Source organism: Drosophila miranda, chromosome XR, assembly GCF_003369915.1.
Source record: "Drosophila miranda strain MSH22 chromosome XR, D.miranda_PacBio2.1, whole genome shotgun sequence".
In the NCBI taxonomy this organism is placed as follows: domain Eukaryota; kingdom Metazoa; phylum Arthropoda; class Insecta; order Diptera; family Drosophilidae; genus Drosophila; species Drosophila miranda.
Genome location: NC_046674.1, coordinates 5,002,458 through 5,017,582, shown reverse-complemented (window position 1 = coordinate 5,017,582; position 15,125 = coordinate 5,002,458). Strand labels below are relative to the sequence as shown.

The 15,125-nt window shown below is 48.4% G+C and overlaps 3 protein-coding genes across 5 annotated transcripts in view; 1 reads left to right on the top strand and 2 right to left on the bottom strand.

Annotated features, from left to right (window-relative positions):
* The first annotated feature begins 3,330 nt into the window (after positions 1-3,330).
* LOC108150989 (NEDD4-binding protein 2) lies at positions 3,331-7,369 on the top strand. Of its 2 annotated transcripts, XM_017279340.2 has the most exons (6): positions 3,331-3,736; positions 3,814-4,576; positions 4,654-5,398; positions 5,461-6,149; positions 6,208-6,785; positions 6,847-7,369. In XM_017279340.2, the coding sequence occupies exons 2-6, from the start codon at positions 3,851-3,853 to the stop codon at positions 6,917-6,919; spliced, it is 2,811 nt and encodes a 936-aa protein (XP_017134829.1). In that variant the 5' UTR covers positions 3,331-3,736; positions 3,814-3,850; the 3' UTR covers positions 6,920-7,369. The 2 variants fall into 2 exon arrangements, with proteins under 2 accessions (XP_017134829.1, XP_017134828.1); XM_017279339.2 differs by having other exon boundaries at positions 3,331-4,576.
* A 228-nt stretch (positions 7,370-7,597) lies between these two features.
* On the bottom strand, positions 7,598-8,641 carry LOC108150997. 2 transcript variants are annotated; one of them, XM_017279349.2, is made up of 2 exons: positions 8,426-8,638; positions 7,598-8,365 (listed from the first exon to the last, which is right to left on the bottom strand). In XM_017279349.2, exons 1-2 carry the CDS (start codon positions 8,441-8,443, stop codon positions 7,805-7,807), a joined length of 579 nt encoding a protein of 192 aa, XP_017134838.1. In that variant the 5' UTR covers positions 8,444-8,638; the 3' UTR covers positions 7,598-7,804. The 2 variants fall into 2 exon arrangements, with proteins under 2 accessions (XP_017134838.1, XP_017134837.1); XM_017279348.2 differs by having other exon boundaries at positions 7,598-8,641.
* Positions 8,642-9,633: 992 nt separating this feature from the next.
* The window catches only part of LOC108150999 (tyramine/octopamine receptor), a 31,566-nt gene continuing 26,074 nt past the window's right edge, over positions 9,634-15,125 (bottom strand). Inside the window, exons 2-3 of the mRNA XM_033387817.1 lie at positions 11,498-13,129; positions 9,634-11,403 (exon numbers count right to left, since the gene is read on the bottom strand). Coding sequence (XP_033243708.1) covers positions 11,011-11,403; positions 11,498-12,973 — 1,869 coding nt within the window. The 5' untranslated portion in view covers positions 12,974-13,129 and the 3' untranslated portion in view covers positions 9,634-11,010. The remainder of the gene's footprint in view (positions 11,404-11,497; positions 13,130-15,125) is intronic.

Here is a 15,125-nt window from a genome sequence, read left to right as displayed (position 1 = left end):
GACAAGAACAAAACCGGAGAGGAGGAGTTTAAGAAGATAAGCGCCGCCTACAAAATCTTGGAAGATCAACATGAACGAGGCAAATTAGATCAGACCTACCGCGAAAAACAAACACGTCCCGAAAAATCACAAGAAGAACACCAGCGGAAGCACAGTCAAGACAAGAAAGCTTCGTGGAACAGCTCAAATTGGAAAATGCCGTCCAAGTCAAGCCTACAAATTTATTTTCTTGTTCTTGGAAGTATGGCTTGTGCATATACGATCGTTAATAGGACCACAAAATCATCGACATCTTCTCTATCGTCGGCTACCAGCGCCGTAGCTAGCGAAACTGCCGGAGGGATATCCAAGATATGGAAGTGGACTACAGGGTCATCGAATGCAGAGACTTCATTGACTTCCTCCCTATCATCAGCTACCAGCGCCGTTGCTAGCGCCACTGCCGGAGGGATATCCAAGATATGGAAGTGGACAACAGGGTCATCGAATGCAGAGACTTCATCGACATCCTCCCTACCATCAGCTACCATCGCCGTAGCTAGCGCAACTGCCGGAGGGATATCCAAGATATGGAAGTGGACTACAGGGTCATCGAATGCAGAGACTTCATCGACTTCCTCCCTATCATCAGCTACCAGCGCCGTTGCTAGCGCCACTGCCGGAGGGATATCCAAGATATGGAAGTGGACAACAGGGTCATCGAATGCAGAGACTTCATCGACTTCCTCCCTATCATCAGCTACCAGCGCCGTTGCTAGCGCCACTGCCGGAGGGATATCCAAGATATGGAAGTGGACAACAGGGTCATCGAATGCAGAGACTTCATCGACATCCTCCCTACCATCAGCTACCATCGCCGTAGCTAGCGCAACTGCCGGAGGGATATCCAAGATATGGAAGTGGACTACAGGGTCATCGAATGCAGAGACTTCATCGACTTCCTCCCTATCATCAGCTACCAGCGCCGTTGCTAGCGCCACTGCCGGAGGGATATCCAAGATATGGAAGTGGACTACAGGGTCATCGAATGCAGAGACTTCATTGACTTCCTCCCTATCATCAGCTACCAGCGCCGTTGCTAGCGCCACTGCCGGAGGGATATCCAAGATATGGAAGTGGACAACAGGGTCATCGAATGCAGAGACTTCATCGACATCCTCCCTACCATCAGCTACCATCGCCGTAGCTAGCGCAACTGCCGGAGGGATATCCAAGATATGGAAGTGGACTACAGGGTCATCGAATGCAGAGACTTCATCGACTTCCTCCCTATCATCAGCTACCAGCGCCGTTGCTAGCGCCACTGCCGGAGGGATATCCAAGATATGGAAGTGGACTACAGGGTCATCGAATGCAGAGACTTCATTGACTTCCTCCCTATCATCAGCTACCAGCGCCGTTGCTAGCGCCACTGCCGGAGGGATATCCAAGATATGGAAGTGGACAACAGGGTCATCGAATGCAGAGACTTCATCGACATCCTCCCTACCATCAGCTACCATCGCCGTAGCTAGCGCAACTGCCGGAGGGATATCCAAGATATGGAAGTGGACTACAGGGTCATCGAATGCAGAGACTTCATCGACTTCCTCCCTATCATCAGCTACCAGCGCCGTTGCTAGCGCCACTGCCGGAGGGATATCCAAGATATGGAAGTGGACTACAGGGTCATCGAATGCAGAGACTTCATTGACTTCCTCCCTATCATCAGCTACCAGCGCCGTTGCTAGCGCCACTGCCGGAGGGATATCCAAGATATGGAAGTGGACAACAGGGTCATCGAATGCAGAGACTTCATCGACATCCTCCCTACCATCAGCTACCATCGCCGTAGCTAGCGCAACTGCCGGAGGGATATCCAAGATATGGAAGTGGACTACAGGGTCATCGAATGCAGAGACTTCATCGACTTCCTCCCTATCATCAGCTACCAGCGCCGTTGCTAGCGCCACTGCCGGAGGGATATCCAAGATATGGAAGTGGACAACAGGGTCATCGAATGCAGAGACTTCATCGACTTCCTCCCTATCATCAGCTACCAGCGCCGTTGCTAGCGCCACTGCCGGAGGGATATCCAAGATATGGAAGTGGACAACAGGGTCATCGAATGCAGAGACTTCATCGACATCCTCCCTACCATCAGCTACCATCGCCGTAGCTAGCGCAACTGCCGGAGGGATATCCAAGATATGGAATGGCTTTCGGAGTTTTCTCTATCGACAAGTATTCTTCTCTCGAAAATAATAAAATATTGTCCGGTTGTGGCGTTTCGTTCTGGTTGATGAGACTGAATCAAAGCGATGTACGAGGACTTCGGGTTCATAAATTTCTACATGGTGCTGGGCGTCGACTTGAAGGCACCGGAGGCTGAGATTAAGAAAGTCTTTCAACACCTTGCTCGTATATATCATCCAGATAAAAGCGGATCGAAAGAAACAACAGAACAATTCAAGCTAATCTGTCACGCATACAATATTCTTAAAGATTCAGAAAAAAGACTGAGACATGATTGCGACTTGCTGGCAAGACACCGTGCGAAATACAGAGATCACAATGGCAATCGACACCACAATCAGAAACAGAGCCAGGAGCAGCATCATCAAAGCCCGAACTCAAGTTATCTAAAAAGGTGGTTCAACTGAATTAATTGGCTGCCCGTAGTCGCTTTCTTTTCGATCTTAGAGCAAGTGATGAAATATTGTCAGCGCTGGCTGTGTTGTCAGTTTGTTCTACCGCTGCTACTCGAACTACTCCACGTTGCAGTCAAATATTCGAGAATTGTAATCCCAATCGTGGCAAAATTGTCTCTGCGAACATTGTTTTTTCTGGCCAAGGGCCTTGTGACCACACTGGCCCAATGGCTGGTCCAATTTCTGTCTAGTCGCTCCATTGTAGAGAATCTTGTGATTTTCGGCCACCTGATGCAGATTCTAATTCTGGGATACTGGATGGGAATATTGCCCTTGTTTGGGTGGAGGATTTTAATAAAATTTAGTTTAAGATCTAGTAAGTATCGAAATTTATTTAGAGGTAATTGTTGTTAATCATTTTTGTTTAAAACTTATTTTGTAAGCAATCCAATCAGACGATATATTTTATCGATAAGTCCACTATCGATATCCTGTGACGAAAAAATGAGACGTAATTATGAATGGGCTATAAAAAAGGGTATGGACAACAGGCAAAAATAGCCAAGGCAAATTGCTAGGTTCGTACGACCTCACCTCGCGGGTGAGCACAACATACCTTGAAGACAAAATCGGCAAGGCATATTAGGTAAATGTGGTGAATGTCACCTTGCATGCGTTGCATTTTCTGGGCTGTATTGCCTATTGTCCATACCTTCTTTTCCCTTCCATTATTTCCTTTCTTGCAATGCTTTAAGTTTTAAGTGTAATTACTATAAAGTGTCTCAAGCTAAGCCTAAAATTTTACTCATCGCTGGACATAGATATACTGGAAATCGATGGCCATTTACATATGATCATTTATATATGTCATTGATGCAGTGGTGTTGTTAATGCGATGCAGCGCAAAAAGCACTTTGATGCTTCCAAGACGTATTATTTAGTTTATGTACACAAAACACAACACACGACAAAAAGGGACGCATCTGAAACTCGAACCCAAGGAATCCGCATGTGTTAGCAGTAAATAACCAGCTAAAGAACGGCCCCCAAGTTTGTGCAACAGCTTGGGTCGAGGATCGAGTGGATTGGCAGTTTCCATAGTATTGGTGAGTCCGGTCCGCGATAAGGGAGCGGAGCAGAGCAGTCGAGATTACTGCGTATTACGTTTCACTTACACATTCAGAGAGAGCAACAGTTGCGCAACAACAACAACAAATAGAATGTCAGCGGCGCGAAATGCTGCTGAGCAAGCGGAATTGGCGGTCTTGCTCAACAACGAGCTGAGCGTCAGCCAGCCCAACGTCAACAGCAGCGGTAACGGCAATGGCAACGGCAGAACCAACATCGCCATGTACACTCCGAGGAAATTCGTTGGCCCAGCCGCAACCAGCAGCTTCAAAATGAATCCCAGCAGCTTCGAAATGTATCCCAGCAGCGCCAACAACAAAGACAAACAGTTCAATGCCATTTGCATGAAGGCCCAAGCTGGCCAAAAACTGATGATCATCATGCGCGGGCCATCGGGCAGCGGTAAGTCCACGCTGGCTGAATCTGTAATACGCCAAAGCGGTCTGCTGGAGCAAAACGACATGCTGGACTTCGTCTTTAGCACAGATGATTACTTCAACAGGCCGCGTGGCTATAAGTTTGATAAAACTCTGCTGACGACCGCCCATAACTGGAACAAGGAGAGGGTACAAAAAAAAGCCTCTCTGGGCTGGAGTCCCATCATAGTCGACAACACCAACATAACGGTGTGGGAAATGCAGCCTTATGTCAAGATTGCCGTACAGTATGGCTACCTGGTGGAGCTGCTGGAGCCTCAAACAGACTGGTCAAAGTCGGCCAGCAAGCTGGCACAAAAGAACATACATAAGGTGCCCCGGGAGAACATTCAGCGCATGCTGGAGCGCTACGAGAAGACAAGTGTGCCGGAACTAATCAAGGTAAAAGCAAGAATCAAGTGCAAATCTAAGGTTTTCCCTATTCTCAAGGCTTTCTCTCTCTCTTTCTCTCTTCTCAGTTGCTGAAGGAAACCAAATACACAGTAAAGTTGCCACAGCTACGACAATACCCGCCACTGCCGGCCTTGCCCACGATAGTTACGCTGCCAGAGAACGACAATCCTGATAGTCTATCCCCAAACGGTGTCAAGCTGAATGTCAATGCCTGCAGTTGGGTGCCCCACGAACAAGGTGCTCCCAAATATTGGTCGCAATCGGGCGGTGAGCAGCCCCCATCAGCCCCCAGACTAGATCCAGTTGCTGTTGGGACTGGTTCGTACGAGAATGCGCTTATAGATCTGCTGCGCGATGACCCGGCCGAAAAGGCCCCACCGAAGGCTGGTTCCAATGAGCAAACCACTTTCGAGCGCCACTGTCTTAATTGTCCCAACGAGCCCCCAAATTTCGTTTTGCTGCGTCAAATGTATCCGAACAAGCGGCTGACAGGCCTCTGGGATCTCTACGTGAAGTGCAAAACGAATGTGGATTGGGCCGTGGACATACTAATCAAAGAGGATGAGCTGAATGCCGGCTTGGAATCGGACCTTGACGCGTCCATGTTGCCAGAGGAGTCGGCACAATTCCAATGCGATTGTGGCAGAGCTGATAAAAAGGAGGAAGCTTCTCCACCCCCATGTTCACCATCGCCAACGGCCTTGGGGGCCAAGTATATGCCCAAGCCCCAACGCCAGAGCCGTCACAAACGCTTCTCGGCACCGCCAAACAAGAAGCTGCAGTTGCAAGTTGAGAACTTCTTTGTACTAGGTTTGAGATGCTTCGAATGGGAACCATTGCCCTCAAGCTCATGGATTTGATTTGTGTTTTAGGTGATGAACAATACTCGGAGCACACCCGAAAGATACGCGACATACGCAATGGTATACTCGATCAGCCGATGATTGTGCAGCCCACAGAAGTCGTAGAAGCGGAGGAGGAGGAGGATCCCGATGACAATATTCTGGAGGAAATGGATTTGGGGGATACTCTGGTCAAGCAACTGCGCACTCTGTTCCACACAGATGGGGAGATGATGCCGCCGGAGCTGCCCGCCACCAAAGTGTTTGTGCCACGGCAATTGCTTAAGCAATTGTACATGCTGTGGCTGGAGGGCGTCTATAATCAGCTGGAGGAGCAGCGCCAGAAAACGTTGCGCGACGATGAACAATTCGCCCGTCTACTGAAGCATCCCGAATATGCCGAGTGCAGCGAGTCGCCCAGGAACGTGAACGAGCTGCTCGACATGGAGCTGGCCTGGAGCATTTACAACAGCGAGCAACAGGCCGCCAAGCAGGCGTCCGAGATGGCCGCCCGTCATCAGCCCAACGACATTGCCACCCATTTGACAAAGATGAAGCTGTGCGAGAAGTTCCCGAATATACCCAACGAAACGGTGCTCGAGATATTCTCGGCCACCGGCAGCAACTATGGCAAGACCGTGGAGGTGCTCGACAGTGATGTCCAGAGTTCTCTCAACGAGGCGGAGCTTTATGATAAGGCGTTGCGCGAGAGCGAGAAGGTATGCCATTCAAATATGCTTAGTCTCTGCCTCACTTTAAACCACTTTTTCTGTTTAGGTCGCACTGCAGGAGCAACAGCAACAGCAGAAGTTACAGCAAACCGTCAAAGGCAGCGAGAATAGTGCTGCAAGCCAAGGCCAGAGGTGTGTCTCGACAGCGTCGTCGAGCAGCCGCTCGCCGCAGTTGCACGAGGAGGCAAAGTGTGCCGCTCTGCGTGACTTTGAGGAGACCCGCAATCTGGCCGCCCACCATGCCCAGCTAAAGGCCGAATGCTATCTGAAGGCCAACCAGGCTGTGCAGAAAGGCAACGGCAATGTGGCGCTGTACTATTCGCAGATAGCCAATCTGCACAAGACAAAGATCGATGTGTTCAACCATCGGGCTGCCACCTGCATTATGGAAGTGCACAAGCACACCCAGAACAATCCGGATCTGCTGGACCTACACTATCTGCACACTGTGGAGGCCATCAGCTGTCTGGATCTCTTCCTCGATCGCCACATAACCAAGCTGCGCAAGAGTACGCGTGTGTACAAGCATGTGTTCATCATTACAGGACGGGGACTGCACAGCGCCAATGGAGTGTCCACCATAAAGAACAAGGTCAAGTGCAGATTGGGAGAAAGGCGTTTACGGTGAGTCTTGAGAGGATACATTTATGAGGGATCGCTTATCGCTTGCATTTTATCACTCCAGCTGGCAGGAGGTCAACCCGGGACTTTTGCGTGTGAAAGTGTTTTCTGCTTCGCGTCACTCGGATAACTTTTGATCAACGTCCATCAACGGTACAGGACAGGTCGGAAGAGCAGCAGCATCAGCTATCCGGGATCTGTAATTGCTCTTTGTATTGATTCTTACAAAATTCATAGTCAGCCCATTCTGTTCGCTGTGTGTTTTTCTTTTAATTTTAAGCATGTTCGTCATGCCGCTGCCAAAAGAGACATTCCAGTTTAATTTTGAACGATGCATGCTTGCAACGTACCTTCAATTTCTTTAAAACTTTCTTATTTTTCTTATCATCGAAGTTTCGTATGAAACACGAAACGGGGAAATGGAATGGAGTCGATAAAACAGGTGCTATATTCGCATAGCCTAAAAATTAACTCAAGTATCTATCAAGGATATATAACTATATATTTTTGTACTGCTGCACAAGTTATTATATTAGAATACATAAGAGTCTAGTCTTAAGTGTAGCCGTAAGAAAAAAAAAAAAAAACTACAATTAAATATTTTTGTTATGCTCTGCAACTTTTCCACAATTAATCCAAGAGTCCCGTGTTAAGTCCTTGGGCAACGCAGGTATTCATAAATGCCATTCCGAATATGATTGGTGATATTTCTGCAGGTACTGGCACCAGCAGGTACCAGGTAAATAGCCTCCTACCTACTGGGAACGGAACATCTGGTCACCATAGAAAACCCCATCGCAGAGTGGAAACCAAAGTTTTTGTTGAATGTTTGAAACATGGAAAGACGATGTTTTATTTAAGACCACAAAAAGTAAGATTCCTGGTCTGTAAAATATAAATTCAGTTCATTGCTTTCAGATACACATGCAGTGTGTACACAAAGCGAATGATTCGTATTCGGTACTTAGTCTAGAACTTGGTCGATGGCAGTCTAAGGAGTGCTCCTATGGCTTTGGTTGGGTCTAGCGGTAGCTTGGTGACGCCTTGCGCGGAGAGGTCGTTGGCGATGGCCACTTGGCAGCAGCCACTCCTGCTCCCGGCGACTGGTTCTCCTTGCCGGTGGTGGTCTGTACGCGATTGCCGATGGCCGCCAGTTCCATGAGATTTGCCCGCACGCGCTTGGGCGTGAAACGCGAGGAGCCTGGGCTGTTGTTGGGTTTTTCGCGTGGCGGTGTGTTAAGGAACACGCCCTCGAAGATCGTCTCCAAGCTGTTGGTGCGACTCAGGGCCATCTTAGAGTCGTCGGCGTCGCTGGGTGGAGTGATTTGTGCGTTGATTTCATGCAGGGCCACAAAGTCGGGATGGTTTTGGCAGGCGGGCTCTTCTGGATGATGCTGCTTCGGAGTCTCAATGTCCGAGATGTTCAGGTCATCGATGGGCGATGGCGTGCGTCCATGCGGCGAGAAGGCGCGTATCTCAAAGGCCGGTAATTCGTCGCAATTGCTCGGCTCCTCCACGCCCCCCAGATCACGCTCGAATGCCAGCGATAGGTCACTCTCGCTGTCCACCGACGACAGCGAGCACTGCAGGCGAAAGGAGCTGTTATGCTGCTGCTCGATGATGCCGCACATGTGTGTATTTACCGAATCCGATGAGTCCATGTTGTGGCTCGAGTCCTTCGTCTGTCCTGTATTTATATGCGACGCCTGCAAGGCCAATGTTTCTGCCTGCTCTGGACTGCCTTCGCGGAAATCTAGGCTAGCAGGTAATCTGTACGCTGTCCTTTGGTTGCCGCTCCGGTCGGCCGGTTTGTTTACGATAAATATATTTTTGATTAACAAGTTACATTTTAAACCCAGCAAATATCGAAATGAGAGGTGTCAAATATATCATATATCGATATATATCGATTAAGGTATACAATGAACTGAACCACCAAACGCAATTATGAGCTTGAACTAATTAACCCTTTATGGACCAATGCGTGTTTAAATACTCAAGAGGAGATCGTGCGATCGTTTTATAAAGTTCCGGGTGTCCTTTATGCACTAGAAAATAATTAAAAGCGATATGCTTACACGCCAGCCAGATTGGTATTTAAATACCAAACGGATTTTTGTGTTGCTATATGGCAAAACTTAAACTGGAGCAACAACCAGATGAATATTATAATAATATTTTGTCAGTGGTATTTAAATACACAAGATATTTATCAGATATTCGCAAAATTAAACATTTGTTATTGTCTCTATGAGAGGAGGAGCGAACCGTAATGGGTTAATGTTTCGGTTTCAGAAAGTGTGCGCCAAAAATAAAAAAAAACACTACCATTCTCTCATAGTTATTGTGTTTCAATATGGCTTAACTGATTGCAGCGATTATGATGCCTTTCAAGCTTATACTGTGGTAGAGTTTAGTTACTTTATTAAACGAATATGTTTCGCTTAGACGTTGTTTACATTGCCGCTGCCGGCTCGCGACTTGTCCGAAGTTCTGAACGTGGGTGATCGCTACGAGCTGACAACACATGGACAATGGCCGAAAGACTGGAGGCCATCAAGGTACGGCGGTAATCGAACAAAATTTAAGTGAGATATACATTTGAATGTTTCAGGACAACCCCGCGCAATTGAACCTAGTGAATCCGGATCTAACCAGGTCACTGATAGAAAAGGACGTGGTGAGTCGCTGGTACCATCTTTGGGAGGGTTTTTTTCCGATATTCCTGTAAAGAGCTTGCCGTGATGTCGTTGAAATCTGAAATCCAGCCAGCAGCAAAAACTTTCTAATGGTGCAGGTATATAGTCAATTTTAGAGCGGCGCGGCTGTTGTTCTACTTTGACAGATACATTTGTAAGAAGCTAAACATAACTGAACACAAATAAGAGAACTGTTTCCGATTGATTTCTCCTGAGATCTGTCGTTTTTTCAGGCTCTGAAAAGAACCTTCATCATCTAATATAAATCATACAAAATTTGGAAAAATTCTATGCCACAAGATTTACCATCTCTACCCGAAATACAATAGTCAATATTTTTCATAACTTTTATTTGAATCTGTCTTTTGTTGGTTTTTTGGTTTCTGTTTTTTGTTTATGCTTAGTTTGGTTTTGCTCGTTAAACAATTTAATTAGTGAAATTATCGTACATCGTCGTTAAAAGTCATAAATTGTGGTGTATACGATGTGTATAGTATGTACTTTAGATTAGTTTAGTTAAGTTTAGTTTAGTTTATACATCGATTTATAGATCTCGTCGGCTAACTCTGTTGCATTCTGCCAAGTGCAATGAAACATTTATTTATGTATTTATATTTATTATAATTATTATGTATTTATAATTCTCGAATGTGCTAGCTTTTAGCTGCCCATCGAAACGCAATTGTTGCTGTCTGTCAAAAAAAAAACACACATTTAAAATTAACGGTTATATTATATTATATTATGTAACAAATAGTTTAAAGCGTATTCAAAGTATACATTAAGTACAATAGTTTAGTTCTTTGGTTTACATTTGCCTACAATTACAATTAAATACAAATCGTTAAAGTAATCGCCTAGAAAAAAAAAACACATTTCGTTTCATAGAAGTTGGTTTTTTTTTCTTCTTTCTTCTTTTGTTCTGTTTCGTTTATGTAATTAATTTATGTTGAGCGCATATTTAATTTTACTAACACTTTTCTTTGGGTTTTCTGTAGTATGCATAGAGTGAAACACGAAGTTTTTTGCCACAATCCTGTGCCTAAACATTTAATTTAATTTTATTAAATTCAATTTCATGTTTGTTCTCTTGTGTGGAACGATATATGTATGTATGTATGTATGTATGTATTATACGAGTACTCGTATGTATGTATTTATGTAAGTATGCATTTTTTTTTCTTCGATTTCATTGCATAATTTTGATGTGGGACTTGCTTGAGGCCAGTTGCCCCTTCGCATGAGTATCTAACGGGGTATATCTATACGCCAAATACAGTTTTACTCGCGCCTCGAAAGATCAGAGAGACAGAAAGAGAGTCAGTGGCCCCCGAATGCCAAAGAAAGGAAACCAAATATGTGCTCAGATTTTCTGTGATCAATCGATGTGGGTATCTCCTTGCCAATGCTTTTGTTTCCAGCCAGTTCTCTTTCTTTCACTCTCTCTACTTTAAGTTTGGCACAAACTCTGAGTAATGCTCTCCCTCTCCGTTCCGTTCCGTCCAGTCCGCTCGCTCTTTCAACCATCCTTACTTCATGCCTAGCAGCCGCTTGAAGGCCCGCCTATAGTCCAGGTTAAAGATGGTATAGATGACCGGATTCAGGCCGGAGTTGATGTAGCCCAGCCAGGTGATGAAGTTCTTGAACTTGTCGCTGGGACAGCAGCTCTGGCAGAACGGCAGGATGACATACATGAGGAAGAAGGGCAGCCAGCAGATGACGAAGACGCCCATGATGATGCCCAGGGTACGGGCTGCCCGCCGCTCCTTGGACAGTGAGATCTTCTGTTTCTCCTCGATGAACTGGTTCACGCCGCTGGGCTTCTTCTGCAGCGGTGCGGCGGCCACTGCACCGGCGCCAGTCGATGATTGGGGCGGTGTCAGCTTGAGCGAGGTCTGCTCCTCCGCCTGGGTCACACAGACCTGCGAATAAAAAACAATTCAATCACTGGCTCGCTGGATCTACGAAAACTTCAGCTAAACTAAAACCCTAATTTGGTCGAAGCTTGTGCCTCACCTGAATGCAGCCTTTGGGATCGCTGCCGCTCTCCGTGCTAATCTCAGCATCAGATTTTCCTGCAGCATTGCCGCCGCCACTGCCGCCAGCCGGCAGGAGCTGCTGCTCGCCATGGGGCTCGCAGGTGGACGCGGACTGGGACTTGCGCCCACCCCGGGCCTTGCCGTGCTTGATGGAGTCCTTTATCTTTGACCGACGCGACTTCTTCACCAGCACCACCACATGTTGCTGCTGATCGTTGGTGGTGGCCGTCTTCGAGCCCTCCTGCTGGCCATGGGTCTCGCTGCTGATGCTCTCCTGGTCGTTCTGAATCATGGGCGTGGAGAAGTTGGCCCGGTCCCGGCCGCAGCAGAGCCAATTGGTGAGAGCGCGAGACTTCGAGGAGGAGGCTGCAGCCGGCGAGGAGTTGGTGATGGGCTCCAGCTCCGTGGACTTGAGGGCAATCGTGTTCAGCTTGGTGGCCTTGGCCCGCTCCCGCAGCCGTCGCCGCGTGGCCACAAAGATCTCGATGTAGACAATCGTCATGATGGCAAGCGGTATGAAGAACGAGCCCAGCGAGGAGTAGATGACGTAGCCCCGTTGCGAGGTGAGCTCGCAGGGCGTGGCGCTGGTGAACTCGTCGGGCCAATCGTTCCAACCGATCAGCGGCGGACTGCTGATCACCAGCGAAAGCACCCACACTCCGGAGATTAGGAGCAGGACGCGGCCCACTGTCCGCTTCTGGGCATAGTTAATGGGATCCGTTATGGCCCAGTAGCGGTCCAGGGCAATGGCGCACAGATTGAGGATGGAGGAGGTGCAGCAGAGCACGTCGCAAGTCAGCCAGAGCTTGCACAGGTGTATGCCGAACTCCCAGCGTCCCAGGATCGAGTAGGCCACGTTGAACGGCAGCACCAGCAGGGCCACCGTCAGGTCGGCCACCGCCAGCGAAACGATGAAGAAGTTTTGGACAATCCGCAGCGGCTTGTACGTGAACACACTGAGAATAACCAGGATATTTCCTATAATGGTTAGCACGATAATTATCGATAGAACCAGTGCGGTCAGCAGAGCCTCCCACTCTGGGACGGCCAGCTGCAGGCCGAGAATGCTGGCGTGCAGCTCCTCCACGGCACCGCCGCCACATTCCTCCGATTCGCCCGGACTAGTGCCCGCCGTCGTTGTCAGCGCAGCTGCCACTGTGGTCAGCCCCTCCACCAGCGAGCCGGATATATTGGCTGCTGTTTCCGTGGCTGATGAGCCCCGTCCGCTGATTTCGTCCGCCTGGCTGCTGGCGGCGGTGGCGGTGGCGGTGGCGGCAGCGGCGGCGGCGGCTGCAGCGGCAGCGGCAGCACTGACAACAGTTACCGATTTCGTCGATCCGCCTGCTGCTGCTGCTGCTTCCGGCGCTGTGCTGACAGCGGCTGCCGCGGTAAAAGCCGCCGCTGCCACCGTTGTGGTGACATTTATGAACAAGATTTGATCTGCCGATGGCATTTTGGCATTGCCTGTCCTGTCCTGTCCTGTCCTGTCCTGTCCTGCCCTGTCCTGCCCTGCCCAGCCCTGCCCACCAGCGCTCGGATCACTCTTACATGCGTCCTTCAAGGGTGTGGGAGAGGGGGAGTAGCGGGGTTGGAATGTATGGGTGGTGTCCTGAAAAGAGAAATGGCGTGAAAAACAGGATTAATGTGGCTGCAACTTTCAACGCAGAGAGGATGTGGGTCAGACATTTGAAAATCCAAAGCACCATCCGAATTCGTTTCCCAGTAAACGCCCCCCCAATGGCCTGTTTGGCTCAGTCGGAAGTTTTCAGCCGTCAGCCATCAGCCATCAGCGATGGGGGAAAAGTTTTGTCATTGCAAATGTGAAGGACTCAAGCACAAGGCAATCAGGATCATGTCAAATCCAAATTATTTACAACTTGTCAATAAGCATGCAAAGATTCCCTCACAATTTCCAGCCAAGACAGTTGAATGATGGGACCACCAGTCCCAGTCGAACCGGAACGGAACCGAAACGGAACAGAAAGGAACGGAACGGAACAGCACATGGATAGAGCCGAAACCGGGGCAAAAAGGTCAAGTTGATGGGGCATCCTTTGTGGTTCGCGGAGGGGAAGGGAGGGAGGGGCAGCTACACTTGTCAATCCGATGGAAACGCGACCAGAAGGTCATTAACAATTTAAATGACGCATCTTCTCGCATTTAACTCTGGGTTGGATGAAATATTTAGAAGTAATTAAAAATGTGCAGCCCCGAAGTACTCAAGGAAGGACTCAGCTGTCTGGGATGGGACTGGGAATCTAAGTAAACGGTTTTCCCGATAACCCCGAGAACCGGGGCTTGTTGATCCCTTCCCCACCGCCCTCTTATCAATAAGAACCCACCCCTCCTCCCACCGCTCCCCCCATAATCATCCAATAATTGTTGCTCTGCTCTCGCCGGTCCTCTCCCACTTGACACTTCTATATCCGTTAAGCTCTTCCCAAGTTTACCCAAGGCATAGCAACCCCGCCCCCGCCCCTAGTGATGGCAGTTGAAAGAACATTAATCAAAATAACCCGCTCATAAACTGAACACTCCGAGGGAGCAGGAAGGAGCAGCCGGAGAGAGAGAGAGAGAGAGAGAGAGTGAGAGAGGAAGGAACAACTTTGAAGCAAACATTTCCATTCAGCCAAAAATTGTTTTGAGTTTTTTTTTTGTTGTTTTGTTTTTCGCCGCGCCATGGGTAGGGGGGGGGGGGGGGGTGTACGGGGGGTGGAGCTGGCAGATTGCTAATGCCTGAACCCTGAATCCCACCTTGATTTCTGTCGGCAAATATAAAGCTTTTAGCTCGGATTGTGGAAGGAAGGCCGTTCTTTGGATAAAAGGTAGGCAGCGGATATTTTTGTACAAACAGATGGGGAAAAAGTTTTAAGCGATTTTTAGTTGGTTACCTGGCCAAGATTTGAACAAGATATCGGGCACGAGTTGAAGGGGGTAAACCCCACCAGAACCCTGAGTGGGGGACCTTAAAGAGCATTTCCCTATCATTGATGGAACCCAGGCGACATATATAATTAAATACATCTTGGGCGGTGGATGGGGAGCGGCCTGTTTTGTTTTTGAGACTGTCCTGGCCGCCGGGCGATAAGCTTATTACAAAGCTCCTGATTACGGCTCCCCCACGACTACGCTTTTCATGTGAGTGGGTGTCGATGTGCGGGTGTGGGGAACAGCTTAGGATAGTTTTGGCCCTGACTCTACTTGGGCTCGGGCTCGGGCTCAGTGCCTTGGAATGGGGTAAAAGTTTTTTGAACTCGTATGCAGTCGCCTGCAAAGGATGCGGCGACCTTGACTTGACCAGATTTCTCTGCTATACATATCCTGCGCGTATGTATGGGCATGTCCTTTTTGGCAAACTTGTCATTAGCATTTGTGTGTGTGCGTGTGCGCGTAAGTGGATGTGGATGTGGGAAAACCACTGCTGGGGATAGAAAACTTTTGCAAGTTTGGGCAGAAAACAGAAATCGAGAATCGCTGGCGAAATCAAATGGAATATTTAAGGGTCATCCTTACATCGAGTTGAAATATCTGCCCCCCAGCCCCCCCCCTCGAAAGAGTATCCCAGCTTCGTTGATGCGATCTTCTTGTTTTATCCAATTTTCTGC